This window comes from Panulirus ornatus, chromosome 14 (genome assembly GCF_036320965.1).
Source record: "Panulirus ornatus isolate Po-2019 chromosome 14, ASM3632096v1, whole genome shotgun sequence".
Taxonomy (NCBI): domain Eukaryota; kingdom Metazoa; phylum Arthropoda; class Malacostraca; order Decapoda; family Palinuridae; genus Panulirus; species Panulirus ornatus.
Genome location: NC_092237.1, coordinates 53,242,044 through 53,269,175, shown reverse-complemented (window position 1 = coordinate 53,269,175; position 27,132 = coordinate 53,242,044). Strand labels below are relative to the sequence as shown.

General features: G+C 43.7%; 1 protein-coding gene across 2 annotated transcripts in view; it reads left to right on the top strand.

The window, feature by feature from the left end:
• The first annotated feature begins 1,780 nt into the window (after window positions 1–1,780).
• The window catches only part of LOC139753438 (protein inscuteable homolog), a 133,173-nt gene continuing 107,821 nt past the window's right edge, over window positions 1,781–27,132 (top strand). The window contains exon 1 of one of the 2 annotated variants that reach the window (XM_071669946.1): window positions 1,781–2,780. In XM_071669946.1, coding sequence (XP_071526047.1) covers window positions 2,766–2,780 — 15 coding nt within the window. In that variant the 5' untranslated portion in view covers window positions 1,781–2,765. Of the gene's footprint in view, window positions 2,781–18,804; window positions 18,826–27,132 lie in introns of those variants that run through there. The other variant, XM_071669947.1, reaches the window with a different exon arrangement.

Genomic DNA, 27,132 nt, shown 5'->3' with positions numbered 1-27,132 from the left:
TTATGGGTGACCCCACGAATTTTTATGAGTGACCCCCACGAACTTGTATGAGTGACTGTACATACATCTACCTAACCTAACGTAGGATTTTGCTATGATTGGCAGGACTAGCGAGTAGCGCTCACCGCTCGTCTGATGATTAAGAAGGCTCTGTTTCGACCTTCACGATCGTCAGATACTCATTTCTCTTTATCTCCATTTTTCCTTTTAGCTTGTTTACCATACTGATAATATTCTGTATCATTGGTTAGTTCTTTATCTTTGCCATTGAAATTGTTATCGTAAATGATAATTGCTTTACTAGCACTTGTAACTTCAAGTTACTTCTTTATTTTGCTAGAAATTGTTATTGTAAATGATAATTGCATTACTAGCACTTGTAACTTCAAGTTACTACTTTATTTTTGCTAGAAATTGTTATTGTAAATGATAATTGCATTACTAGCACCTGTAACTTCAAGTTACTTCTTCATTTTACTAGAAATTGTTATTGCAAATGATAATTGCATTACTAGCACTTGTAACTTCAAGTTACTTCTATATTTTGCTAGAAATTGTTATTGTAAATGATAATTGCATTACCAACACATGCAACTTCAAATTACTTCTTTATCTTTGCTAGAAATTGTTATTGTAAATGATAATTGCATTACTAGCACTTGTAACTTCAAGTTATTTCTTTACTTTGCTAGAAATTGTTGTTGTAAATGATAATTGCATTACTAGCACTTGTAACTTCAAATTATTTCTTTACTTTGCTAGAAATTGTTGTTGTAAATGATAATTGCGTTACTAGCACTTGTAACTTCAAGTTACTTCTTTATTTTTTGCTAGAAATTGTTATTATAAATGATAATTGCATTACTAGCACTTGTAACTTCAAGTCACTTCTTTATTTTTGCTAGAAATTGTTATTGTAAATGATAATTGCATTACCAACACATGCAATTTCAAGCTAATTCTTTATTTTTTGCTAGAAATTGTTACTAGCACTTGCAACTTTCATTCCCTTTCAATTCTTTACAACGTGACAAAGTTATTTCTCCCTCGTTTTGCAATTTTGATCGTGACAAAAATCTCGTTTCTCGTAGTCGAGTCTAATTGTTCAATGGTTTCGTCTGTTCATTCCCATTTTCTATAATACCACATCGTAAACAATGACCAATGAGCTTGTTCCTTCCGGGTTTGTTTACATTGGACGACTCCTGGGTGTCGGTTGAGGCAGCCATGATGGATTTGTTATAAAATCTGAATTGTTTGATTATATTCTGTTTTTTTCTCTGTCAATCTGTATCATCCACTTCTATCCAGGCTGGGTGAGTTCTAAGGTAGTTTAGCCACTATGACGATATTCTTCAGTCCCTTTCGAACATATTAATCTTCATATTAAAAAGAAAATTGAATAATGAGATAGAATATATAGGGATGAGAAAGAGGACAAAGAATATAGCATATTTAGAATATAAGAAAATGTTAGAAAACGTAAAAAAAACAGAAAGAAAATGAAGAATAAAAGACCACAAGGAGGCAAATGGTAGTTATGGTGTTTTAGCTCTATCCTCCACTGGAACCTGCAGGACCAGATTAAAAATCCTACAGGATTCGTCAGTGGGCATACCCTACCAGGTCTCCTTCTGGCTCGGGCATTCCAACGTGTACACCTGAGGCCCAGGTGGACCAAGCCAGAGTGTCGGCTGCTAACACCGCCGCCACCGCTGCTGCTGCTGCTCCTCCTCCTCCTCCTCCTCCTCACCTGCGCTGCTCAGTCCACCATCAAACGTGCTCGAGGAAGGACGGTGCCGCTCTGCTGTATACCCCGCGCGTGTGGCTGTCGGGTGTATGAATAACGCTGTGTCTCACGTCTGAACTCCTCCTCGTTTTATTTCTAAGACTTTTTTTTTAAAAAAAAGAAAGGGTGTGTTTTACGACGAATCTTTTGTGTGGGTGTCAGTTATACAGTGGCCTAGTATCTGTCCAGACTTGATTGCTATGTCACAGCGAACGAAAGCATATTATATTCCACGGGTCCGTCAGGTGTCAATACAACAGTAAGAGCGTGTTTAGAATGCACTTGGTCTTGAGTACCTCCCACCCCTACCCAACCCCTCCCAGTGATTGGGTAGTTTAAGAGATCATAGTTACGTGACTATCTACCTTCCCCTATTTTTTTTTCTCTTTTATTGAGAAAGACTTAGAGAGATCTTTCGAAATAACTGGATAGAGAGAGAGAGATATTTTATAAGTGTGACCTGCAGTTTGGTGAACCAGCATACGATTTTCTTTCCCTCCCCGTGTTATCATTAACGAGGGAGGAGCGAGACCGGCAATTAACTACGGCGCCGGTGATTCTTGCAACGACCATAACCGCTCATTTCAAGGCGGTATCCATGGAAATACCGGGACTGGGAACACCCGAATGAGTTTATCCAATTCCCAGTTCGTGAATCGGTGAACCATTGATAACCTGCGTAAAGCAATATATTCACCCAGGTACTAGTTAAAAAAAAAAAAACAATAGAAATAACAAGCATACATTCCTTCTTGTCAGGAAATCGAAACAAGTGACTATCATCAATTCGGAGAAAAGAAATAAAACGAAGGATTTAGTGGATCCCGAGTGTGTTTTTAAGGAGTTAACCACCACTGCACCCCAGACCACTTCCCTGGGGGACTCCCTCTCTCCGTGTGTCCTGGGGGGCCTACCTAAAGATGAGAAGGACGCAACGAGTCTGAATCTTAGCCAAAGGAATTCCTCGACGCTCAGGATGGCACCTGTTGAGGTAAGCTGGGCTAACCGTTGGACTTCATCATTACGCATGTTTATCTTAGATTAGTGAGGATCCAGGTAGCCTCTCTGTGTTTGTAAGATAATGCTTTCTTAATGAAGGTTTGTATATATCTCTTTTTTTTCCGTGTTTGTGTTGTCACTTTCGCTTTTAGTGCACTTCGTAAGCATTCTTTTATCTTATTTTTGGTTGGGTTATTTGGCCTGACCGTGATATTTTATCTCGTCCACCTCAGAATTACTCTCGTCATTAGATGAGTCGAGGATCGTATTAGCTGTCAGAGAGATGGATCCCTTGACATTGTTGGTGGCTTGAGAGGCTGTGTGATTGGCCCCAAGGCACGGGTCCATCGCCCCTGGCTCCATGCCTGACACACATCACGTGTTGGGGCCTAAAGCCATGTCAAGACCACGAAAGACACTTAGTATATCTGAACTCTTTTGTGAATCGATTTAAAATCGTTCTTGTTTTATGTATTCTATCTTATTTTTTTTTATGAGTGAATGGATGATTTAAGGGATAGTTTAAGTGCATATGATCTACATAAGACCACCTGATTTATCTACGTAATCTCATGAATGGTAACGTGAATAAGGACGTGTTTCGTTAAATCCCCCGTCTCTGGTCGGTCTTATAAGCAAATTTCCCAGGAAAGCTAAAGTGTCGTAGATATATTCCTGACTTGCCTTTCGGCTATTACTTGTCGGGGTTCACACGCCACAGGTCGAAGCTCCTCCACCCAGGGATTACAACTTGGCAGCATTTTTATCCAATTGGCCTACATTACCTGTCGCTGGTGTCAACAGTTCCTGGACTTGTTGAAAGACTTATGATGGTGAGGGTGATTGCCTCTGGCACATACACTTCCTGGTGCAGTTGTAAGACTTATGTAGATGTTAGACTCTAGCACAGGCAGTGATTTTTTTTTTTTCGGTTTGTTATAAGGCTTGTGGAGATGATAGGCAGTTATAAGGCATGTGGAGATGATAGGCAGTTATAAGGCTTGTGGAGATGATAGGCAGTTATAAGGCTTGTGGAGATGATAGGCAGTTATAAGGCTTGTGGAGATGATAGGCAGTTATAAGGCTTGTGGAGATGATAGGCAGTTATAAGGCTTGTGGAGATGATAGGCAGTTATAAGGCTTGTGGAGATGATAGGCAGTTATAAGGCTTGTGGAGATGATAGGCAGTTATAAGGCTTGTGGAGATGATAGGCAGTTATAAGGCTTGTGGAGATGATAGGCAGTTGTAAGGCTTGTGGAGATGATAGGCTGTTATAAGGGTTATGTATATGATAGTCTGCGGTTCAGACACATTTTTTTTGGCTGTTATGAGGCTAATGGACTTGACATCCTGTTGCAAGGTTTATGTATATGATGGCATCTGGTTAGCACAGTTTTTTTTCTTTCGGCCAAGGCTTATGGAGACTGCAGGCTGTTCTAAGGCTTAATGTATATGATAGCCTCTGGTTAAGGCAATTTTTTTTGGAGGGAGGCTGTTCTAAGGCTTATGTATATGATAGCTCTGGTTAAGGCAATTTTTTTTGGAGGGAGGCTGTTCTAAGGCTTATGTATATGATAGCCTCTGGTTAAGGCAATTTTTTTTTGGAGGGAGGCTGTTCTAAGGCTTATGTATATGATAGCCTCTGGTTAAGGCAATTTTTTTTTTTGGAGGGTGGCTGTTCTAAGGCTTATGTATATGGTAGCCTCTGGTTAAGGCAATTTTTTTTTTTTTTTTGGAGGGTGGCTGTTGTAAGGCTTATGGAGATGGTCGTCTGTGTTAAGGCTTATGCAGATGATAGCCTGAGGTGCCACCAGTTCCTTGGGGGGGGTTGTGGGGAGGCTTATGCAGATGATGGTCGAGACGTGTGGGACATTTGTTTCTTGTCTGAGGAACTGAATCGGAATAGATGATAGATCCTATTATGAATAGATGATAGATCCTATTATGAATAGATGATAGATCCTATTATGAATAGGTGCTCGAGCCAAGATAAATTCCATACCCACATGTCATACTCACACGGTACGTGTATCAGCCACACCCCACGCCCACACACTTCACCCACACACATCATATATACATAACGCCCTCACACCATACCTATATACCACGCTCACGCCCCACACCATACCATGTTCACACCACGACCACACACACACACACACACACACACACACCACACCCATACATCACGCCCATACAACACTCTTGCTCCCCACGCCCACACATCACACACCATACCCACGAACCTTGCCCACACACCAGGCATAAACATCACACCCACACCTACATAACACACCCACTCTAGACCTGCATACCACGCCCACACACCCCACCCACACATCACATTTACATACCACGCCCACACGCCCCACCCACACATCACATTTACATACCACATTTACATACCACGACCACACACCCCACCCACACATCACATTTACATACCACATTTACATACCACGACCACACACCCCACCCACACATCACATTTACATACCACGCCCACACACCCCACCCACACATCACATTTACATACCACATCCACACACCACGACCACACACCCCACCCACACATCACATTTACATACCACATCCACACACCCCACCCACACATCACATTTACATACCACATCCACACACCCCGACCCCACACCCCACCCACACATCACATTTACATACCACATTTACATACCATGCCCACACACCCCACCCACACATCACATTTACATACCACATCCACACACCCCACCCACACATCACATTTACATACCACATCCACACACCACGACCACACACCCCACCCACACATCACATTTACATACCACATCCACACACCCCGACCCCACATCACATTTACATACCACATCCACACACCACGACCACACACCCCACCCACACATCACATTTACATACCACGCCCACACACCCCACCCACACATCACATTTACATACCACGACCACACACCCCACCCACACATCACATTTACATACCACATCCACACACCACGTCCACACACCCCACCCACACATCACATTTACATACCACATCCACACACCACGACCACACACCCCACCCACACATCACATTTACATACCACATCCACACACCACGACCACACATCACATTTACATACCACATCCACACACCACGACCACACACCCCACCCACACATCACATTTACATACCACATCCACACACCAAGACCCCATCACTAATTAGCATTTCATTTCTACAGATAAAGAAAATTTAGCGCAGAAACATATTTTTCACAGTACCAGGATTGTACAGTACCACACAAACACAACAGACTATGTACACACATCATTCTCAAGTAATACACATATATACATAAATACACAAATGAATGAAATACATATATACATGTCACACACACACACACACACACGTATATATACAAACACACAGACGTACACACAGAGAGACAGAAGAACATATCTATTCATACTCATACACACAAAGAAACTGTCAAACACACTCATCTTACTGACTTTGAATCAACATGAGCTCGCCCGGGGTCGGGCCCACATGGGCTCGAATCCTACACGTGGCAGTCGGCTTACACCCAACCCAGATGTTCATCCTCCCCTTGAGGCTGATCGATTGTTGGGTACTTGAAGTTGGCTGGTGTGTGTGTGTGTGTATGTGTGTGTGTGTGTGTGTGTGTGTGTGTGTGTGTGTGCACCAAAGAGTACAGACATGACACTTATAAACAAGGATGAAAGACGGGACAACACAAGTGTAAAACACTCTCCCGGAAACACACAAATTGTAATCACAAGTAATAATCACATACATCAACACATGAACACACACGAAGATACAGACGCCCCGCAGACTTACAGAAAACACACACCTATACACCCACCTCACACATTCACATATAGAAACACATTAATAAATGCTTAATGCAGACACACACACACACACACACACACACACACACACACACACACACACGCACACTTACCGGTACAAAAAACTATAGATATCCTCCAAAAAAAATTTTATTGTCTACTTGAAATATTGACTGCCGTCTACACCATCAGTCGTAGAGAGAATAAATCTTTTTCTCTCCCAAGACGAACTCGAAAGAGAAAGGACTCCTTCTATGTCCTCGAGGGATACAAAAATTCCTTCCTATGCTGCCGAAGTGAGACTGAGAGAGGGACAGGGGCAGGGCGCACATCGCCTGGACCTCAACATGGCCTGGGCTACAATGAGGAGAGTACGAATATACAATTCTCCTCCATCGTAACGGGTCCGGCTGACGTGTTGGTTCGCGAGGAAGAGTGAGGGGGGGAAAAGGCAAGAGACATTATGGCAGGGAGGAGGTACTTGACATGACCTCTCAGGCGCTTGACAAAAGACTGCAGTGTATCCGGTGTGGAAATGAAGGAAGAAAAAATATGAAGAAAAACGACACAGACAACGAAGATGAAATTAATCCGTAATGAATAGTGCCATAAAAAAAAAATTGGGGTTGAGGAGTAGAAAGAAAACCGAAAGTTGAGGATGGAGGAGAGACGAGATGAAGGTTTAGAGAGAGAGAGAGAGAGAGAGAGAGAGAGAGAGAGAGAGAGAGAAGTTCGTTCGAAGGAACGGCGCCATCAGGAGTGGAGCTAGTAGCCACGCTGGCCATCAGCGTAGAGGACAGAGCAATATATGCAACCTGTGCAGGGGTCACTGCCAGCCTGTGAATGCAAAAAAAGGGTCAGCTTTCCCATATGGAACGCAGGGAGGTACCCAGGTGTTCCTTGCACCACCAGGTGTCCCGTCACACGATGTTCTCTGAGGGCTTAGAGCCGTACGATATGGCCAGACGGAACTTGAAAAATGAACCTTTTTCATGAAGCTTCAAATTTCCTACAAGTGTTTTTCGAAGCTTCGAGGATAGTCGGGCTATCTAACGAAATACATTTCCTACAAGTGTTTTTCGAAGCTTCGAGGATAGTCAGGGTATCTAACGAAATACATTTCCTACAAGTGTTTTTCGAAGCTTCGAGGATAGTCAGGGTATCTAACGAAATACATTTCGCCGGGCATAACATGGAGACTTCGACATTCGACATTCAGGGTATGAGGCAAAAACGTCTTCCATCTTCTTGTTTTTATGTTCTTTCCTTTTTTCAAGTACTTTCAAAATCGTGTCAAATATTTGCATTCAAAGGTCAACTTCCTCATAGCTCTGTGATGATGTAGCTTATCGAAAATAACATTTGTGTCCAGATTTAGCCTTTTTTCAAGTACTTTCAAAATCGTGTCAAATATTTGCATTCAAAGGTCAACTTCCTCATAGCTCTGTGATGATGTAACTTATCGAAAATAACATTTGTGTCCAGATTTAGCCAACGGCAACATATATGTGTAAAAGGATACAGACAAAGAGACAGAGATTCCGAAAATAAAAAGACACACATTATGTTGGAACACTTTGTCATTTAATGATCTAACCAAAATCATAAAGAAATGACCTCAGAATCGAAAAAAGAAACAGACTTAGAAGAGATGAAAACAGCTCTCACACAAGAAGAGATAAAGAGAGAGAACCAGAAATACGTCGAGACTAGAGCGTAAGGGCAGGGGCAAGGGGTGGGCAGTAGTGGGTTGCTGGTGGCTCACCCGGGCCTGACGGGTGGTGACTGCCACCAGACCCGTGCCTGCAGACGTACGTACAACATCCAACTCCCACTCGCCTCCATCCTCCTACACCCGCACAGGAGCCAGCCACAACGATATAGGAGACTTTGAGCATCTCGTGTGAACTGGTTTGAAATGATCTCCCCTCAAGCTACCCCGATGTAGTTGAGTTTCCCTACAAAATGAAAGACTGGCATCGCGGTTTTGGTTCACTGTGGTAACGCCGTGGCAAGGAGCTGTGTCTATAGCAATGATAAGTTCATCTATCAAACGGTATAATTGGAGACTGTCATCATGGCGTTAGGGAGATATACACGTCGGATTAGGTTAATCAATACACAGCGGATTGATAAGTCTCGTCAAGAGAGAGAAAGAGACTAATAGATTTGAAAAATATGAGTAAAAAGAAAAAAAGAGTTGTAATAATGGCTGCGTGGGTCACATCAGCCGAGCAGAAGACATGCATAAACCAGAGGCTACACTGGTAGAATGCAGAGGCCTTGTGCAGAGCTGGTCGACCGAGACACTGGGGTCACCAAGGCTGGCCCAGACAGCCAGTGTGACAGAGGAGAGAGAGAGAGAGGAAGGAAGCCCCCCTGGCAATATTCTGGAGTGATAGACTACAGGAGAAAGATGTAGGTGACGAATCTTTGAACACTCAGGTGAGGACGGAGCGAGAGACGCCTCCTTCTGTGCACATCAGGATGCAGACGAAGGGCAAAGAAGAACCAGTTTGCCTGGCGCACACCACATCTTTCCAGCTTGAACACACACACACACCAGAGCCACACCGCTGCCCTCTTAACATCACAGCGGCACCTTCTGTCCTTACTCGTTAAGGTTCGCTAAAGGCAAGAGGCAATACCCTCATGGACGCTCGAGGAGATGCATACATGTGTATACGTTGTATCGAGGTGAGAGACTGGGAGTGTCATACACCATGTACCTGATATCTTGCTTGCATCCGATACACACTTAGCCTTACGCAATGGCTAGCTTCTCCCGTGCTTGTGGCAGAGCTCAGTAGTGACGGTGGGCGAGTAGGGTCTGTGTCTTTAGCTTCGTACGAAGGTATTAGCTCGCTTGCTTGTCAGCCTAATTTGGCAGCGAGACCATCGACAGGATAACGGGTCTTGGGAGAGGATTCAACACCACTAATTTTTTTTTTTTCCTCTCTCTTTTTTTTCTGGCTCGTCCAGTTTCTAGCCAGGTACAGTCAAACCTTCCACTCTTGTCTTGCACATTTAGGGTCAAATCTGCACAGATTTGATTTCTCTCGGTTACTAAAATGGCATCTTTTATTTCCTTGGGTCTTCATACATAGCACCATTATCTCCTCTCAGTCTCCTCCAACGGACGAGCGATCGCTGAACTCTATATAAACTCCAGGTTGGAATTCTCCTGCCCGTGTCGTGTATTAAGGATCTACTCCTCCAGGCAGACTCTGAATCGTGGGCTGGAGGGTAGCGAATCATCCGGTGGTGTCCCACGGTCACACACCTTTCGCTTGAGCCATGGTAGGAAGCAGAGTGCTTGGGACCTACACTCTAGCCTTCCTCACACACACACACACACACACACACACACACACACACACACACGAACGGACTCAAGGAGCCTTTGGAGGCAAGATGTTGGGCTGGGGGGATCAGGGTTCTCTGATACGTTTGGTGAAGTTACAGATGAGAAGCATTAAGTATAATGGGTAGTCAGCTATGTGTGTGTGTGTGTGTGTGTGTGTGTGTGTGTGTATCTTAGTGCCATGTTGACGTAGTCATTTCATTGTAACTCGACGTAACGCATGAGAGACGCTTTGTGTATTCATTGTGAATTTCTTGCATCCTTCGATTCGACTTTCAGACGAACTCCTTCGTCGTGTACGAAGAGAATGTGCAGCACACCATCATCATCATACCCAGACGCCTCTGTCTCTTGGACATGCCATATATTGGACGTATTAGTCCTAAGGTGACCTTCGTCCTAGGGTACCTCTCTATGTATCTGTGTTATCATCAGCCCGTCTCGCTCTTTATCATTTGATGCCTTCTCTTATGAATTCCTGGACTTGACGTATATTACGTTTTACGTTTTCCCAGTGATCATTCATCTCCTGTGGACGATGGTATTGGAGTTGTCCCACATATAACCACGTTGGAATCCAGTCTAGCCATCCCAGACATAACCAGGCACCTGATGTAGTCAGATGTGTGTGTGTGTATGTGTGTGTGTGTGTGTGTGTGTAAATTTTGAAATTCCATGAAGATGCGATTTGTCATGCACCTGCGGGACGACTTGTGGAATCTTATAACGAAGGTGATGATGAATAGATGAAGGAAAAAAAAAGAATGTAAATGTGTGGAGGAAAATATCTCTATCTATTTACCTATCCATCTATCTATCTATCTATCTATCTATCTATCTATCTATCCTATCCATCTATCTATCTATCTATCTATCCATCTATTCTATCCATCTATCTATCTATCTATCTATGTATGTATCTATCTATGTATCTATATATATATATATATATATATATATATATATATATATATATATATATATATATATATATATATAAGCTGATTTAGTGTGATGAGGTTACTGCTTGAGAGAACAGCCTTGAACTTTGTTTTGCTCAATGCTTGAGGAGAAACACTCGGGGAAGGCTGTGTGCCTCAAGCGCTTGTCATCCATCTCAAGAGTTAGAGAATTATTTGGTAAATAACTTACTAATCCCCCTCACCATTTGGCAGCTGCTTCTAATGAACGATGTGTGTGTGTGTGTGTGTGTGTGTGTGTGTGTGTGTGTGTGTGTGTGTGTGACGTGATGGATAGATTCGAGTGAGACTTGTCAAGCCTCAGGTTAGACGAGGTCGTAGTTCGAGAGGTCATTGCTGGGCTATTGGTTGAAGAACTCCTCCCCCGGGAGCGGCGGAGGTGCTCGCGTGAGGCCCTGTATACAGAGGCTGGGGTGTGTGGTGGGATAGGACCCCCCAAACCATGGGCCTTAGATCGCCTCGTCATGGTAGGATATACCCAATCATCTCCCCCCCAGATATGTGATTAGTGGTAATAAATGATTGTTAAGCGTGGATATACTCTCTCTCTTCTCTCTCTCTTTCTCTCTCTCTCTCTCTCTCTCTCTCTCTCTCTCTCTCTCTCTCTCTCTCTCTCTCTCTGTAGGTTGTGTGTGTAGAAAATGGGGGAAAAAAAAGAGATTGTCATTTAGATGAATCCGTAAATCCCATTTTGACCCATATCTGGTAGTGATTTTACACCCGCAAAATAGGTGATATTAGAAGCAAACATGCTCTCCCACTGGTGAAGTGGCGGCCCACATCCAACTCAGCCGCCTCAGGGGCTGTGGAATGGTCATGAATGGGAAGGAAAAGGTGAGAAAGAAAACGGGTACGTCTCAATCCCTCAGTTCTCCCCAGACAGCCTTAGAAAGGGCGATAAAGGGGCACTCTCGTGACTGGAGGCTGGCAAGGGATAACTCGTCCCCTTGCCAGTGGAGGCTACATTTTCCACCAGAGCTGAGCTACGAATTCACTCTTTACCACCATCCCAACTGTATGAATCCCTCTATTCATTACTTTATATTTCCCGTACGTAACCACTTCTCTAGGAGGTAATACTTCTCTCACAATTAGGTATTTTCCTTCTTCGAGTCGCCATCCACTTCTCCCATAACCATTTCTCAAAGATCTGGAGCTTTGTGATTCTCAAAACATACGCTCATGATCTGGAGCGGCACAAGGCCTGGGGAGGGGCTGAGGCTGAGGCCAATGACCTAACAACATATCATAACAACAACGATGTTTTATAACCTCACCAGTCGTAAAAGTAGGGGGTTGTGAGACGCTCGAGATGAGCCTGATGGGGTAACTATCAACTGCAGGTATTTGGGAAATCGGATCACGTACGCAATTATGGCCCTTCAAGCAGGGAAGTAAATTAGGAGTGGCAGCGAACATTCTGTGTGGTGATAACCCGTCACATCGAACCCAGATCCCATGACGTATGTCACTCGTGAAGTGCATCTGAACTATATGTGTTTCATTCGATGACCTGTGTATGTCTAGGTATATACCAGTACATAGTACATCATCTCTATATGAATCAAGGAGTATCTTTATATATATATATATATATATATATATATATATATATATATATATATATATATATATATATATATATATATATATTTTTTTTTTTTTTTTTTTTTTTATACTTTGTCGCTGTCTCCCGCGTTTGCGAGGTAGCGCAAGGAAACAGACGAAAGAAATAGCCCCACCCCCCCCCCCCATACACATGTACATACACACGTCCACACACGCAAATATACATACCTACACAGCTTTCCATGGTTTACCCCAGACGCTTCACATGCCTTGATTCAATCCACTGACAGCACGTCAACCCCTGTATACCACATCGCTCCAATTCACTCTATTCCTTGCCCTCCTTTCACCCTCCTGCATGTTCAGGCCCCGATCACACAAAATCTTTTTCACTCCATCTTTCCACCTCCAATTTGGTCTCCCTCTTCTCCTCGTTCCCTCCACCTCCGACACATATATCCTCTTGGTCAATCTTTCCTCACTCATTCTCTCCATGTGCCCAAACCATTTCAAAACACCCTCTTCTGCTCTCTCAACCACGCTCTTTTTATTTCCACACATCTCTCTTACCCTTACGTTACTTACTCGATCAAACCACCTCACACCACACATTGTCCTCAAACATCTCATTTCCAGCACATCCATCCTCCTGCGCACAACTCTATCCATAGCCCACGCCTCGCAACCATACAACATTGTTGGAACCACTATTCCTTCAAACATACCCATTTTTGCTTTCCGAGATAATGTTCTCGACTTCCACACATTTTTCAAGGCTCCCAAAATTTTCGCCCCCTCCCCCACCCTATGATCCACTTCCGCTTCCATGGTTCCATCCGCTGACAGATCCACTCCCAGATATCTAAAACACTTCACTTCCTCCAGTTTTTCTCCATTCAAACTCACCTCCCAATTGACTTGACCCTCAACCCTACTGTACCTAATAACCTTGCTCTTACTCACATTTACTCTTAACTTTCTTCTTCCACACACTTTACCAAACTCAGTCACCAGCTTCTGCAGTTTCTCACATGAATCAGCCACCAGCGCTGTATCATCAGCGAACAACAACTGACTCACTTCCCAAGCTCTCTCATCCCCAACAGACTTCATACTTGCCCCTCTTTCCAGGACTCTTGCATTTACCTCCCTAACAACCCCATCCATAAACAAATTAAACAACCATGGAGACATCACACACCCCTGCCGCAAACCTACATTCACTGAGAACCAATCACTTTCCTCTCTTCCTACACGTACACATGCCTTACATCCTCGATAAAAACTTTTCACTGCTTCTATATATATATATATATATATATATATATATATATATATATATATATATATATATATATATATCGAGTTGTGAGTCTGTTCTTTTATATACCTATATATATTTTTCTATCGCTGCTAATCAGTGTTTCTATCTGTTCTTCTATCCTTTTGTATGTATGTATGTTTCGACTAGTATAACTATGTTGGTGGAGAGAGAGAGAGAGAGAGAGAGAGAGAGAGAGAGAGAGAGAGAGAGAGAGAGAGAGAGAGAGAGATTTTTTCAGGGGACGCTGGACCAAGACCTGAGGTATGGAGCAGGATGATCATCCTCGGTCGCTGATCACTCGTGTTGGCCGGAGGCGTTAGGCACGAGGCAGGGAGGCTAGGAAGAGACAGGGAGGCTAGGAAGAGACAGGGAGGCTAGGAAGAGACAGAGAGGCTAGGAGGAGACAGGGAGGCTAGGAAGAGACAGGGAGGCTAGGAAGAGACAGGGAGGCTAGGAAGAGACAGAGAGGCTAGGAAGAGACAGGGAGACTAGGAAGAGAGAGGGAGGCTAGAAAGAGACAGGGAGGTTAGGAGGAGACAGGGAGGCTAGGAAGAGAGAGAGAGGCTAGGAAGAGAGAGAGAGGCTAGGAAGAGACAGGGAGGCTAGGAAGAGACAGGGAGGCTAGGAAGAGACAGGGAGGCTAGGAAGAGACAGGGAAGCTAGGAAGAGACAGGGAGGCTAGGAAGAGACAGGGAGGCTAGGAAGAGACAGGGAGGCTAGGAAGAGACAGGGAAGCTAGGAAGAGACAGGGAGGCTAGGAAGAGACAGGGAAGCTAGGAAGAGACAGGGAGGCTAGGAAGAGACAGGGAGGTTGAAGGTATAGTTATGACGGATGTTAATGCATTTCAGTAACAGGAAAAGATGAAAACACTCGTTTCTCGAGAGAAAAGATAAGTATCTGCCTCTTATCTATCTCTCTGTAAACTTAAAAAGAGTCCTCTTAGATATCAGTGTGGTATATATATGACGCCATTTCTTTCTCCACCAAACACCGTTATTATGTCCGAGAATCATATTCCTCTTGGCCACTACCTGTGTGTGAGGCAAGACGCGAGTGAGTAACCGTGAGTGAGGGTCGGGCCGTACCAACATTCTTCTTGAGTTAACTCTGCCTGCGTCAGGCCCCCTCTCGGCGTCCGAACTCTACAGGAAATAATTTCAGGCTATACTCACATGGGTCGGTAGATACCCCGCGGAAGTTTGGCAACGTGGGTTGAATTGTCATTATCACCCTCAGGTAACACCCAGATTGGCCACATCATTTGCTAGGATGTGCTTGCTCCTTTTTGATTCACGAGGTGGGGGCAAGAGATGGTGGGGCTGTGGGTGGGTGTTTGAGAGAAGGGAGGAGAAGATTGCAATGAAAGGGAAAGCTTAGCAGTCACTAGCGAGCGGTGGGAATGAGTGGCAGAAGTGCTTAAAGGGAGGAGTAGGAGTCAGTATTGAGGGAATAGTTATGGTAAGGGATGGAAAAGGAGACTTACTAGTAAAGGAAGAGGGTTGGGTTATGGGAAAGGGTAAGGAAGGGAAAGGGATGGTAGTGATAAGGGGAGAGGAATGAGTTAGCTACAGGGGATGGAAAGTTAATGGTAAGGGAGAGGAGTTAGTGGCGATGGAAGGGGGGGAGAGAGATTTTGGTACTTGTTTAAGGCGAATGATGAGAGTTGACGGTCAATAGTAGAGAGAGAGAGAGAGAGAGAGAGAGAGAGAGAGAGAGAGAGAGAGAGAGAGAGAGGAGTTGATGGTATCTAAAATACGCCAGACTTAAGGGGAACTCGAATACATTAGTATAGACATGTATGGACAACGAGTCAGCATTACGATTCTTGCCAGAGATATCTTAAGACACCTTAAAGTTACGCAATGAATCAGATTCTCAGTCGTCTGATGACAGCCTGCACCCACGTTTCCTCAGACGCATGCCAGGAAGCCACAGAGCTCTTTTTCGTAAATCCAGGAGCAGGAAGCTCCCTTTCTTGACTCACTCCTGGAATGTTCTCTTCCCTGCTGAATCACGCGTCTCATGTCCATCACGAGGTCGTCCCGGCTAGAGGAGAGGACGGAGTCCAGAAGAGAGCGGGACAAGGGAGGGTTGCGACAGAGAACTGTGAATAGAATGAGGCGAAGGTACGAGGATAAGGAGGGGTAAAGGAGAGGAGAGGTTTGGGAGAAGAGTACCCTAAAGCTAAGTAGCTGAGTGGGATAATGAGGTAGGAAGATGACGTTATGTTTAACGTACTGGATGACAGTCAAGACCTTGAAGGATGTAGAAGGTCTGCCAGAGGAGTGGTGAGAGATGGAGAGAGAGAGAGCGGTAGAAATGGGTAGAAGACACGGTGAATAGAATGGGCCAGAAATGAAATGACTGATTTCACGAATGATTAAACCATATGAGTGTCAGAAGAACAACGACAAGGAAAGGAAGATGATTCGAGAGTGAAGAGGACTGTGAAAAGTGAGATGAGATGGAGTGAATGGTGGAATAATGTGGCTGTTGAATGATACACTGACTAGAGCTCAGATGACTATAACCAGACATTAGAAACGTTCCAACATATAACGTACAAAATGGCACCTTACAATTTACACAACCAGTCGTTGTAACTTTGTCACAGTAATCTTCCCTCACAGATACAATCCCTGATTGTGGGTACATATTCTTAGACCAGTTTCATATTTCTATGTATCTCTTACCATTCAGAATCATGGCTGATCCTTGCACTGCATAAGAGTCTAATGGACAGCAACAATGAATATAAAGAACGCCATCAACCAGCAGGACCTGGCTGAAGAGTGTCGCCACATGCACACTAACACCAAGAACGTGAGGAGGTGAGCTTGTAGAAGCAACACCCTCGCTATCAGGCACACAAGTCATAGGACGACACATCCTCCATACGTATGACGTAGGTAGAAAGAGGGTGATCATCGGATGTGATGTGTGTCAACGTCAGCAGTGAATCAGCAGTGAAAACAGGGAGGAGGTGGAGAGGAGAGGGAGGGGGAAGAGAACCTCTTGTTGAATGTTGTCAAACAGTGTCTTTCCAATGGAGGCTTTTGTGCATTATTAGAGACCTTTTCAAAAGCATACCTATTACCACACTGGCGACATTACGTGTATAATGCTGGTAAAGAGTGACACTCGGGCGTTATACAGTTGTATACAAGCGAATGACCATGAATGCGCCTCATCGGGACGACCATCACGACCTCGCTTTAATGCATTTCCGGCGCCCTTTACATACAAAACGTCATTGATCATCGGGTGTGCCAACCGGAAGTGCGTGCCTCTCACGCCCTGACGGCACACCACACGTTTCACCTCCTCCCCTCCAACGACGCCAATATTGCCAGCGATGTAAACTCAGGAAGTTCACCACTGGAAGCTAACCTGATTCATCATATGGATTGGGAATGCACAGGTGAAGCTCGGAAGAATGAGACCTCTTTTGGTCTTATTACCTTTCCTTGCCTCACCTCTTGTGAGTCCTTGGTGAGTGTCAGTGACTCAGTACCTCACCTGATGTTGAAGACATGGGTGACATGAACTCGTCTGTGCCTGGTACTCTTCTTACATGGAAGTCGTGACTTTATAGAATGGTTAGTGATTTCGGATCTGTTGACGTCAGCGGTGTTGTGAGCTTTAAGCCATAGTTATTATCATCTGTTTGAGCCATTGTTGACATTATTTTCTTGTTATTGCTATAGTTTCTGATGCTGTCATTGGCGTGGGAGTTGTTGGGGTTTCTTCTGTTTATTCCCTAAATGTTTTGTTCTTCTCGTCTTATTCTGTTTCCCCCTCCTCTTCTCTCCCTTATCATTACTTGTTCTCCCTCTGTTCCTCCTTTCATATCCTACTGTAAACTCCATCTTTACCATCGTATCCCATCTCAGAATAGACTCCCTTCTCCACTCTGCCATCCCCTCGTCCTGATCCGTGCCAGCCCCAAGGCCAGCCCTTCTGCACCCAGCACGGCGCGAGTGTCGCCTTCTCGCGTGTGTTACTGACAAAATATAATTTGTGGGAGCGGAAGCTTTCCGACAGCGTTCACGTCAGGAGATGGGCTACAAGCCACACCGTAATCACTGCACACAAAAATAATGTAATTGGAGCGTGGAAAATTCTATGTTTTAAATCAACAGCGTGGGAAGTGCATTCATTTTTTTTTTTGCTTATTTGGACTCGTAATTTTGAGAACAAAGACAGGATCTTTCTGTATTATTCGGTCTTAGAAAGGCATATATACCGAAGCTGTCGGGTGAGGAGAATGGAGGAGGTACAGGCTGTGAGGGAGCGGGGGAGACTCTCACCTGTGACCCCACTCACATGTGACCTTCACCGTGAGTCAGACGCTCTGCAGTGATGAGCTTGACTCATTCTCCTTACCTCACTCACGCAGGTGTCTCCTCCCCCTTCCACGTGAGTCAGGTGCTGCTTGACTCACACTAATAGTAGGAAAATGGAGAAAACATAGACTCAGTTTTTCCCGTGCATTCTCTCCGTCTCCCTCCACAGACTCAGCCATCGCCTGGGTCATTCATCACGTCAGTAATCGGTGCCATGAATCCTCAACCTCTTCATCCATCTCCTAAACCCCCATGACTCACTCATTCACAACATCCTTTATTCACTAAATCAGTCACTGTTTCGCACACTGAGTCAGTCATTGACTCACTCGCCTGCCTGCTCAATTTCCGTCTCCTCTTCCGGTTTGTCCCGGGAATCCGGCTGAGTCATTATATTGCGTAGTGTTATATGAATGGTCGGAGTGGCCGACCCAACACCACCCACAGCAGATCTCTCTCTCTCTCTCTCTCTCTCTCTCTCTCCTCGCCGCTAACCATCACGAGGTCTTCCCAGGTCCCTTTCTCTCCACGTCCTGTGTCCTCCATCCGGTGCGCCTCGTCTCTAACATGCAGGTCAGTTGTCTTGTAGTCCTTCCCATAACTTTAACTTCCTCTGTCGTCACCAGAGCAGTGCGAATTCCCCTTATCACCCGTAAGGTCCTCTTGTGTTTACTGGATACAGAATCCTCACTCCACTACCTACCACCTAGTCTCCTCTTCTATCATCATCCCTAGGACCTCCTATGATGGTATAAACCCTCCACACATGCATCATTGCCTCAGCGACCGAGGGTGGAGCTATGTGGTGCCGAGCTGTATATGATCATTGGTCGTGGGTCACTCCCCATATGTATTCATTACTTGTGTATATGTATACACTCTTTCCTTGTGGATGTATATGTATAGTATCAAAAACTGTCGCTTTTACTTGCGTTCATCCAAGCAACAGATAGATCACAACCGTGTAAAGAAGCAGGTAAACACCTAAAGTCTTGTGACGGAAACGGGTAAACGCGCGAATCACAACAGAAATCAACTTGAAAAAATAGTCAGTTGGCAACAATATCCCTCCCCCTCGACATACGCACCATCCCGGAATGACAACGCCTACAATCTGCCGCATTTTCGAGGCAGAGCCGCACGCAAAAATCCACCTTGCTTATCCCTTATGGGAACTGGACATCTACTTCTGTTTGCTCTTCAAATCAGACGAAAACTTGCCTGGGACATTGAGCATGTGCTGTTGATGACTTGAGGTAGTTCTCTGCCACTTATAGCCAAAGCGAATTAGGAGAATATGACTGGCTATGTTAGGTCATTTCCTGGGAGAGGTTAGAGGATCATTAAGGCCTGGATTCCTGCGGTAGAGCCCGAAGCGTCCGCCCTGCGTCAGGCAGGAGAGCAACGGTGGAGTTTATCCCACATTTGGCGGGCTCCCAAAGCGCCCATCTCGCCAGCAACCGCCAACAGAGTCGGCATCAACTTGCCTTGCCCCGACTCCCGGTCAAAAGGAGTGAGTTGTGGAGAGTGGTTTTTTTTCTCTTCGTTATAACGTCTGCTGGAAACGCGAAATTTGGAACTATGGATGAAATGGAGAGAGAGAGAGAGAGAGAGAGAGAGAGAGAGAGAGAGAGAGAGAGAGAGAGAGAGAGAGAGAGAGAGTACGTGTAAGGCCAGGAGGGGTCAGGATGATGAAGGGCCACAAGTGAGCCATGACAGAAGGCTACAGTTGTGCAGGTCATAATCCGCTGCGTCTGACCAGCTGATGGGGGTCATCTATCACACTCTGGGGTACCTGGAAGCCCCCGTGTGTGTGTGTGTGTGTGTGTGTGTGTGTGTGTGTGTGTGTGTGTGTGTGTGTGTGTGTGTGTGTGTATGTGTTTAGTAGTTCCTTTTACTATTATTCTACGTCAAATTAGATTCTAACCCACTGTGTCACCAGCTTTATATCACAAGTAATGCACCATAATCCACACTCATGCCACACTGGTTGCATTGAGCATCCAACACACACACACACACACACACACACACACACACACACACACACGCAATAGACAAGCTTCATGTGCTCAGTGCATGACATTCACGGCAGGAGACCAGGGAGGTTGTAGATGGATGTGAGGGAAGGGATGGTCGTGTCCCAAGCCGCGGCACGGTGTTCCTCCTCACCTGTATCTCGCTTGGCTTGGGCCCTTATACAGGGCTGGTACGGTGCAGGAGAGGCCGGCGCGTTCTAGGGCACGGGGCTCTTATCTTCCGCCGCCATCAGGGCAGTGGATTTAAGGATAGAAGGATCGTGTAGCATATCCCTAGGTCTTGGGGTTAACACATGCTCTGGGGGGTCTCTCTATGGCCTGTGTATGGTATGTATGGGGTCACCGATGGGGGGTTCGTAGGTCGCGGACAGTCTTGTTGGTTCTTATCAGGGTCTTGAGGTACCAGTATGGTACAAGTAACCCTTGGGGTCACTCTGTCTCTCTGATGGTGTATAGGGACTAAGAACTATGTCTGTGTGTGTGTGTGTGTGTGTATGTTTTCTCTAGGGGTAAAATAAACAATTTCCCCACAAAAGGCCTTTCCATTGTTACGAAAGCTGCATTACGTCAGGTCTGTCCATGGACACCTTACTTGACCTTGCTTAAGGAAGGTTAAGTTGAATTAGGTTCACCTAAGTTCACTTGAGTAACTTTACCGAGAGAAAGAGTCGTTTAGGATATATCACCAAACGCACTTCAATACCGATAAAAACGTACAAAATCTAACTAAAATCAGCTAAGATTAAATTTGGAGAAGTAGTTTATCAAAAGGAAAAAAAAATATAATCATTCAGTTATGTTAACCTTATCTTCTATGTTCATCCTACATCAGAGATATGCTCGGTTCTCCTTTTCCTCCCGTAGTGGGTCAGAGGTCCATGACCCGACAACACCATGGAGAGTCTGAGTCGTGTTCAGAATAATGACGGAAAGAAAAAAAAAAAGATTAGATATACAGGAGAGAAAGCAGCGGTCAAGTCACACACACACACACACACACACACACACACACACACACACATATATATATATATATATATATATATATATATATATATATATATATATATATATATATATATATATATAGAGAGAGAGAGAGAGAGAGAGAGAGAGAGAGAGGGGGGGAAGAGGGATAGAGAGATATCTATACACGGGAAATCACAGAAATGCTTATACCATAAAAACAGTTCCCACGTCCTTCAAGGAAGGAGCTGAGAGAGTCTAGTGGTGCCAGTGTCGAGCTCCACCTCCCTCACGGCAGCAGTAACATCAACAGCTCACAACAGCTCCCCGTGTGGTGCCTTGCCATGCACACTGGATAACCACTACGTAAGGAGAGGAGGTTTGTAATGAGGCCTTCCCTTCAGTGGCCTCCTTTGTTTTGAATGATTACCGGCCATTAGAACCATTTGACTGCGAATTTTCTATGATAATCACGGTCTGTTTAACCTTCCCTGAGCCGCTCCATCTGTTGGGGTTCATTAGAGAGTGAGCGTATATATGCTTGCCACTCGGTGCAATTTCATGCAAATTCAGCCTCGTTCGCCCCTTCAACACTTGTTTACGATCCGTCACCCATCATCTTATTACTCGAATCCCGCCCATCGTAATTCATGCGGCTGAGGAGATAATGGCTCACTTTCGTGGCCCCTTTACTATATATCTTCGCCTTTCACTTCGGCCTTGTGTGTATGTTGTCAGCTGCAGTCCACAGCTGATTGTGTTACAGACATACGTATGGAATACTGTTTAGCTAAAAAGTAATCGTGTGACAGCTGTGTGATCATATTGAAAACTCGTCTGTGTTAATTCCGGTCGTAGTGGAATCGAAATGCAGTAAAACTTCTTTTATTTCACACTTTGACGGTTATGCTACGCAACTCTTGAGTACAAAAGGTCAAGTACATTTACTCAAGAAATTACGTAACATTTTTTTTCTTCGCGTACAGTCACCCTCAGGGTCAACCTAAGATGTATGACGTTCACTGAATCTCTCGTAGTCTCGAGACTGTAATTTCAGAGTCGAACTCTTTTAATGGACTGCTCTCATCGCTTAACCACGGTGTTCTACCCCGGGACAATACTTTGAACGTGTACAAAGATGATTTGAAGTTCAGACAGCAACGGCACTTTATAAAACTAGAGAACATTATATTCTTACATATATCAGTTGACATCATTTAAGGTGTTACAGGACTCTCCTGCTCGTGGTTACGAGTGAAAAGTCACCTTTGGTAAGACTGTATCATCATCAGTTGATGAAGGAGGGTGTACAGTCTTGCCAAACGCCTAACTTCTAAGTACTCCATCCTGTCCCTGCTACTGAGCGTAGAGCAACACTGAGGCTGCAGATGCCTTTGGAACAAAATGTGGTCCTGCAGTAATACCAAGACTCTTTCAGGAAGAGCTGATGGAGTAACTATCATGAAACAGATAAAGATATCATCTGATTTCTCGAGCTGAGGGGAGGAACTCTAGCCCCCTTATTATAACACACCCTCGAACCTTTTCCTCAAGTAATATCGCTGATGTATCTAAAGCTCTCTCTCTCTCTCTCTCTCTCTCTCTCTCTCTCTCTCTCTCTCTCTCTCTCTCTCTCTCTCTCTTTTAGTACACGGACGCCCGATACATCACAACCTTAGAGACAGAAGCCGATTATCGCCCGAGATATATAATCATGAGGATAAGGTAGTGAATCATGTTTATTGGCATTAATTAATCCGTGTGTGGTCTCTCTGGTTAAGGTCGAGGCTGCTTGCCTGCATGTTTGATGATGGTGGTTGCTCGAGTTGTGGACTGGAAGGCTTGCGGGCAGGTGTGTGTGTGTGTGTGTGTGTGTGTGTGTGTGTGTGTGTGTGTGTGTAGCGAATGATTTGTGTGTGGTTTTGATTGAACAAGTGAGTGTTGATGTAAATTTGTAATCTTAATATCTATATATCAATCAATTCTTTGGTGCAAATGTATATGTTGAAGGGAAAAAATATCGCCAGTTATCAATTCCTTAAAATAACGTCAATCAATTAGTGAATCGATTGCAAATTACACTTCGCTATATAGACATAACTTCCTAATTCATATCCTGCGAGACATACAATTGACTAGTGTAGACCTGATTGAAGACTTTCAATTCTACGGCTCATTAGCATGATACACATAGATACATGAAGAGAAACAGTAAGATTATTGGTAAGATAAAACGTCTAGAGAAACAGTAAGATGATTGGTAAGATAAAACGTCTAGTAAGAAACAGTAAGATGATTGGTAAGATAAAACGTCTAGAGAAACAATATGATGATTGGTAAGATAAAACGTCTAGAGAAACAGTATGATGATTGGTAAGATAAAACGTCTAGAGAAACAGTAAGATGATTGGTAAGATAGGTCGTCTAGAGAAACAGTATGATGATTGGTAAGATAAAACGTCTAGAGAAACAGTAAGATGATTGGTAAGATAAAACGTCTAGAGAAACAATATGATGATTGGTAAGATAAAACGTCTAGAGAAACAATATGATGATTGGTAAGATAAAACGTCTAGAGAAACAATATGATGATTGGTAAGATAAAACGTCTAGAGAAACAGTAAGATGATTGGTAAGATAGATCGTCTAGAGAAACAGTATGATGATTGGTAAGATAAAACGTCTAGAGAAACAATATGATGATTGGTAAGATAAAACGTCTAGAGAAACAGTAAGGTGATTGGTAAGATAAAACGTCTAGAGAAACAGTAAGATGATTGGTAAGATAGATCGTCTAGAGAAACAGTAAGATGATTGGTAAGATAAAACGTCTAGAGAAACAGTATGATGATTGGTAAGATAAAACGTCGTAAGAAACAGTAAGATGATTGGTAGGATGAAACGTCTAGAGAAATAGTAAGATGATTGGTAAGATAAAACGTCTAGTAAGAAACAGTAAGATGATTGGTAAGATAAAACGTCTAGTAAGAAACAGTAAGATGATTGGTAAGGTAAAACGTCTAGTAAGAAACAGTAAGATGATTGGTAGGATGAAACGTCTAGAGAAACAGTAAGATGATTGGTAAGATAAAACGTCTAGTAAGAAACAGTAAGATGATTGGTAAGATAAAACGTCTAGAGAAACAGTAAGATGATTGGTAAGATAAAACGTCTAGTAAGAAACAGTAAGATGATTGGTAAGATAAAACGTCTAGAGAAACAGTAAGATGATTGGTAAGATAAAACGTCTAGAGAAACAGTAAGATGATTGGTAAGATAGATCGTCTAGAGAAACAGTAAGATGATTGGTAAGGTAAAACGTCTAGTAAGAAACAGTAAGATGATTGGTAAGATAAAACGTCTATATCTTATCAAGTAAGCAAAACGTACGGGAAACACAAAAAAAATGATATCAGAATTTTCAAACCTGTGAGAATTAGGTTCCTTAAATCTGCCCTTTTAGTTTTCTCCATATGTATGTTTCTAGAGAGTTCCATCATTAATTATCTTCATTTTATCCCCTTTCTGATAAAGCATATAATTATTTTGAAAATGATAACAGAACATAAAACCTGTTTTTTAAAATTTTTGTGGATTACTTTTTACTGTTGCGTTAAAGTCTCCATCCGTGTTGAGGGAGATTTCAACGCAACAGCAGATTGTAATCCAAAATAAATTTTGCGTTTTTCTTGTATCTTTCTCCGCTTACCATTACTTAAGTGAACGTTTTCATGACATTAAGGTATCATACATATTTCATCTTAACTACATCATTATTTTCCTGTAATTAGATGACATATAATGAGTCAGTCAGACATTAAGTCGTAACAATTCCAGTGGAAATGCCATCTAAAGATAAGTGAAATTTTGATAACATTATAATGGATGTTCTTTTTCTCCCTCTCAGACGAAGAATAAACTAGGTAATATCTACCATAAAATCGACGTAAATCACAGGTAGGAAATTCATCACTAACATGAAGAGCCAAATTGGATTTCCTACACACCTTGAACTGAATGCGTTCAGACTATAACATTACCATACACGTATAATGTTCGTTGTCACTCTATGTAGCCTCGTGTCTGCAGATGATGGGACAAAATGAGAGTAAGGTAGAGGGTCGTCACTTCCGTATATCCTAATGTCTCTGGTATAACACAGACTCAGGAAGTATACCTGTTCTTCTGGTGTTTCTGTTGTCTCGATGGCTTTATCTATTTCGACTATTTATAAGTGGAAGCCAGACTTACGTTCAGGGAAAAAAACAGTTACAAAAACTACTGTGGAAACTTTATTAAGTGAACTCAGGGAAAAAAACAGTTACAAAAAACTACCGTAGAAACTTTATTAAGTGAGCTCAGTAATGCCCAGCTCATATGTAATAAGCTGCAAATGTCTTAACGCCACTAAGGAGATTCGAACCACCGGCTGGAGAAATGTCAGATAAATGTGCTACTTCGAAGCCACCGAGTGGCCTCCGAGACAATAGTTGTTGTGCAACTATGTGTACAATGTATAAGAATCACAGGATTCTAGTGCATGACTCGCCCATGATCGCTGGTAGGCCATTATGAACCAAGCGGTGGAAAGAGTAGGTGGCGAGAGAGAGAGAGAGAGAGAGAGAGAGAGAGAGAGAGAGAGAGAGAGAGAGAGAGAGAGAGAGAGAGTGGTCTGGGCGGCTGGCTGGACCAGACAAGGGGGAGGGCGGTGGGTAGCAATCTGTCTGGTGCAGTGAAGGTGAGGTGGTGACTTTGGTCGGTGGGTCTCACTTGCTGCAGTGTGGCATATGATGAGCCACACCCACACACATACAGGAACACACACACACACACACACACACACACACACACACACACACACACACACACACACACACACACACACACACTATCATCATTATCCCATTCCAAGTTTAATCAGGAGTTTAATTAGGAGGATCAGGTTAATGCAACCATCGTAACAGCACCTACGCACAACCTAGACCCGAGCCTGGAATGGTCAAGTAGAACATGGATCAACCTTTAAAGCATCTGCCATAAGTTCCACATAACCATACCATCCTAGACAACTTTCATCCATGCGCCTTTCTAATATCTTCACACGACGTTTGAACATGTACAAAAACGAATACATACAGGCACTCAGTAAACATGTACACAAACACATCAGTGTATGCAATTACGCACACAACCCAACTTTAATGCCATTCTATTACCACATATAAACACACATGAGATGGGGGGCCCCACGAGTATAAAACTCCCTCCACTTACAGTACAAATAGGTCATTACATACATAAACTATATTGCTTACGGTACAGTTAGAGAAGACTTGAATAGCTCGTCTTCTTCTATGGTGCAGAAATCATAACCAAAGTACGTCCAACCGGCCCATTATATCAACTTTTGGGACATGCAAATGCTTCTCAGCCCCAGAATGAATGAATAGATAGAAAACAATGATCAGCAGTTTTTTTTTAAAGATTAATAACATATGCAGATCTATTAAGCTAATGAAGGGTGGATCTGCAGCCAATGCCCTTAGTGTGAGGCAGTCAACAGATCGCAAGGCATTATATTAGCAAGTCAGTGGTAACCGTAACCATTTATATGAGCAGCAAAGAGCCTATTTGCGGTGGCGTTGAGTGGAGGCCCTAACTGGCTGGCGGTGTTGAGCATCAACGAGGATGCTGTACGGTTGCTGAACCACAGCTGCGGTTACCAGAGGCTGGGTTAGCGGTTGTGAGGCCGCAACTGCGGTCGCCAGAGACTGGGCAAGTGGTCGTGGTGGTCAGGCAGAGGCAAGTCACAAGGTCGGGTCTCGAAGCCACTATCACTTTCCATGCTCGTTGATGATTTAGTCGTATTATCAGG